This window comes from Empidonax traillii, unplaced genomic scaffold (assembly GCF_003031625.1).
Source record: "Empidonax traillii isolate 1590-97213 ecotype Southwest subspecies unplaced genomic scaffold, ASM303162v1 scaffold267:size678996, whole genome shotgun sequence".
NCBI lineage: Eukaryota > Metazoa > Chordata > Aves > Passeriformes > Tyrannidae > Empidonax > Empidonax traillii.
In genome coordinates this window covers 233,830-237,221 of record NW_020955460.1, presented here as the reverse complement: position 1 = coordinate 237,221, position 3,392 = coordinate 233,830, and the positions used below count along the sequence as shown (strand labels likewise).

Genomic DNA, 3,392 nt, shown 5'->3' with positions numbered 1-3,392 from the left:
CCTTCCCGAACCTTCCCGAACCTTCCCGAACCTTCCCGAACCTTCCCGAACCTTCCCTTCCCTTCCCTTCCCGAACCTTCCCGAACCTTCCCGAACCTTCCCTTCCCGAACCTTCCCTTGCCTTCCCAAACCTTCCCTTCCCTTCCCAAACCTTCCCTTCCCTTCCCCAGCCTTCCCAAACCTCCCCTTCATTCTCAGAGGGCTGAATCCCCCCGAGCCCCTGCCCCGGGCCGTGGTGGGTGCTGCAGCTCCCGCAGTCCGGGAGCCTGGAGCAGGAATGGGGGCGGGCTGGAGGCCGTTCCCGATGCGGTGCCCGGCAGTGTTGCCACAGTAACAGCCGTGGCAGCGTTTCTATTAAAAGGCCCGGTTTCATTCACGTTGTGCTGGAGCGGGGCCCACTCGCTCTCACTCAGGCAGAGGCAGCTTTTTGTCAAGCGCTGGAAGCTCTTTTTAATTCTGAAATGCCACGCAAACGTCCAGCAGAGCCTGAACTGCTCCTCCTCTGGCAGCTGCAACATCACTGAAATCATACAGTAATGTGGGGACTCCCCAGGGTCGGAGCTTCCCCCCTTTACAGCAGATAACCCTGAGCCTCCTGCACCACCGCTGGGCTGGTTTTGTTTCTCTGGAGATTAAAAGCCTCCGTGCCAGATTTGCATCAGGGCTCGGTCCCTGTGTGCTTTGAGGAGAATTGGGTTGGCACTCAGGCTTCATCCTGCTGCTCTGGAGACCAGTGGGAATTGTATCGTTGGCTGGGGAGGCAGAGACATTCAAAGGAGACCTTAAAAGACTTTTGGAGGTTTAAGCAACTGCAGTGGAGTGACAGAGGAGGGGAGAAACAACTGCTGTGAGGAGAATGGGTTGGGTTGTGATCTATTCCTGGTTAAGAGCCTAAAGCTGGGATGCTGATCCACCTCTGTGACGTGGCTGGGGGGTTCTTTTCTTTCATATCCCTTTTTGCAGAAGTGGCAGTGCCCTGTGCTCCTGGGGCTTCTCTGTTCTGGAAGTGGTGACTGAAACTTGAAGAGTCAGGTCCCTATTCGTCATAAATGTGCATTTCTCCCAGTTGGAATTAGTTAGACTTGCACCAGCTGGGCTGACCCAGAATAAAAATAACTTCTTGTGTGGGCAGTGGAGCCAATGACACCTGCTTTCCATGGATTTTTCCCTCCTTCATCCACTGAATATTGCTTCCCCTCCCCGTAACTCCAGCTTCTTCCTCTCCCAGTTTCCCACTGAGCAAGAGGTAGAATTCCTGTGGCTGGTACCTGAGGGAATGTTTATCAGCCAAATTCTGACAGCTTTTAACCAGGTGCCTGTTCTGCTAAACAAGGAGGAACAAAAGTACTTCTCAATTCTCTACAAAATTTCCATCCAAATTTCCTCTTCTTTGTTCCTTTCCACAGTTTTCTGCTGAAAACTGATCCACCAAACTTTTGTGGATGTGGTGGGAACAAACGGCAAGATCATGTAAGTCTTGTTTCCTAAGGAAGCTGGGCTGAAATAGGAAATCTTGAGTGTTGTCTATAAAGGAATATGCTGTCAGGATCCAGCTTTTATTTATCTTCCCAAACATACTCCTACAATAGGGAGCCTTCTGAGAAGGCCCAGTGAGAGGAGAAATACTGAAAATATCCCAGGTAGCATCATTATTCACATAGGCAGTAAAAAAACACATTCAGGAGCCCTGCAAACTTCTGCTGCCTCACAGTCTCCTGGTTTTTATTTGTAATGTGTTTTGTTTTGCCGTTGCTCTGCTCATGATTGTGTTTCCTTTTTCCCTAGTTATTTATTGGCACTTTGCTGTTCACCATCCTGCTGTTCCTCCTGCCTACAACTGCACTGTATTATTTGGTGTTTACCCTGGTAAGATTTAACCCTTGAAACAAGTCATATACTCTCTTCTGGGATAGTAAAAAATTGGTTTCCTAGACATTTATTGTCACCCATAAAGAAAATATAAATTTTGGGTGTCCTAGGAAGGATTCTCACACAGCTCAAGTGGAATTCAGGATGCATGTTTGTGTTTCTCTGAAGGGAATTCCCAGCAAATCCAGGCCAGCAGGACAAACTGTTTCTCTCAGAAGCTGTTTTTCTATCTTTCCATCCCACATTCGAGGTGACAGCCCCTGTGGTTTGATCCAGAACTTTTTTTCCAGGGAATTAACTTGCTGTGTTAAATGCCCTCAGCCAGGCTTTGCTCAGGCGCTGGGACTTCTTTTTCTTTTCTTCCCCCAACATGACCAGTCTCTCCCCAGAGCCAAATTTTCCACAGACAGTGACAATCACATGCTTTCAGCATCTTTTTTTGAGCCTTCTCTTTTCAGATGAGCTTGGCAGCAAAAAATAACTGCAGTGTGACAAAAGGAGGGGCTTTAATCAGGGACAGAAAACATGGAGCAGGGAGCTCATTCCTGACTGCTCTGCTCTTGCTTAGACTCTGTGTGGGGCAGAAATAAGCTACTTCCGCTCCCTGTTGGAGAGGGAAGAGTTGACATTCAGTGGTACACAGTGCTGGAGTTGACTAGAGATGGGAGAATTTGGGCTTCCTTTCCAGCTGTGGCTGTTGAAAGTGGAATAGGTCCCATGTCCTTGCAGGACTCCAGCCATAGCAGCTTCATTCCACTTACACCCTTAAGCTCAGATTGCCGAGGATCCTCACACAGGGATTGGATGCTCAGCCCTTCTGGACATCAAACCCACTTCGGGAGGCTTTAGCTTAGCCCACAGGACTTTGGCTCAGCCCACAGCAACGTCAGATCCCAGCTCAGCTCATGAATTTACAGGTGTTTCATCTCCTGTTTGCTGAGGTTTTCTGTTACGCTGTATTTGTAGCTCCGATTGCTGGTGGTGATTGTGCAAGGCCTCATCCACTTGCTGGTTGACCTGATTGACTCTCTGCCCCTTTATTCCCTGATCCTTCGGCTCTGCAGGTCCTACAGGCTCGCAGGTAAGTCCCTCAACTCTGCCCCCAAGGATTTTGCATTATGCATCAAATTTTGGTGCCCTGGGTCACTCCTGAATGGAAAGATGCAGTGGGGGCAGGAAAGAACACGAGGCTTGAGTCATGCAGGTGTCCCTGCTGTTAACCAGTTCCTGCAAGGAGCAGGATGAGGGTGTCAATGGAAAGGCAAATGAAGCAGAATCACGAGCACCTTTCCTCAGTCCAATCCTGTGGCAGCTAAAAGTGACATCCAAGCAAACACCGTCTAAACGAGTTCATCTTTTGTTCCAGTTTCAGAGCAGCAGGTCAGGTAAACTTGAGAGAGTTAAACATGGCATGAAGCTGTGCCAGGGGAGGTTTAGGCTGGATATCAGGAAAAGGTTTTTTTCCCTGAGAAGGTGGTGGGGCAATGGCACTCCAAGGCTGCCAGAGCTCCAGGAGTGTTTGG

The 3,392-nt window shown here is 49.2% G+C and overlaps 1 protein-coding gene across 3 annotated transcripts in view; it reads left to right on the top strand.

Annotated features, from left to right (window-relative positions):
• The window catches only part of PIGQ (phosphatidylinositol glycan anchor biosynthesis class Q), a 58,504-nt gene that overhangs the window by 22,881 nt on the left and 32,231 nt on the right, over nt 1–3,392 (top strand). For 2 of the 3 annotated variants that reach the window (XM_027889628.1, XM_027889627.1), the window contains exons 8-9: nt 1,786–1,866; nt 2,836–2,950. In XM_027889628.1, the coding sequence (XP_027745429.1) occupies nt 1,786–1,866; nt 2,836–2,950 (196 nt within the window). The remainder of the gene's footprint in view (nt 1–1,785; nt 1,867–2,835; nt 2,951–3,392) is intronic. The other variant, XM_027889629.1, reaches the window with a different exon arrangement.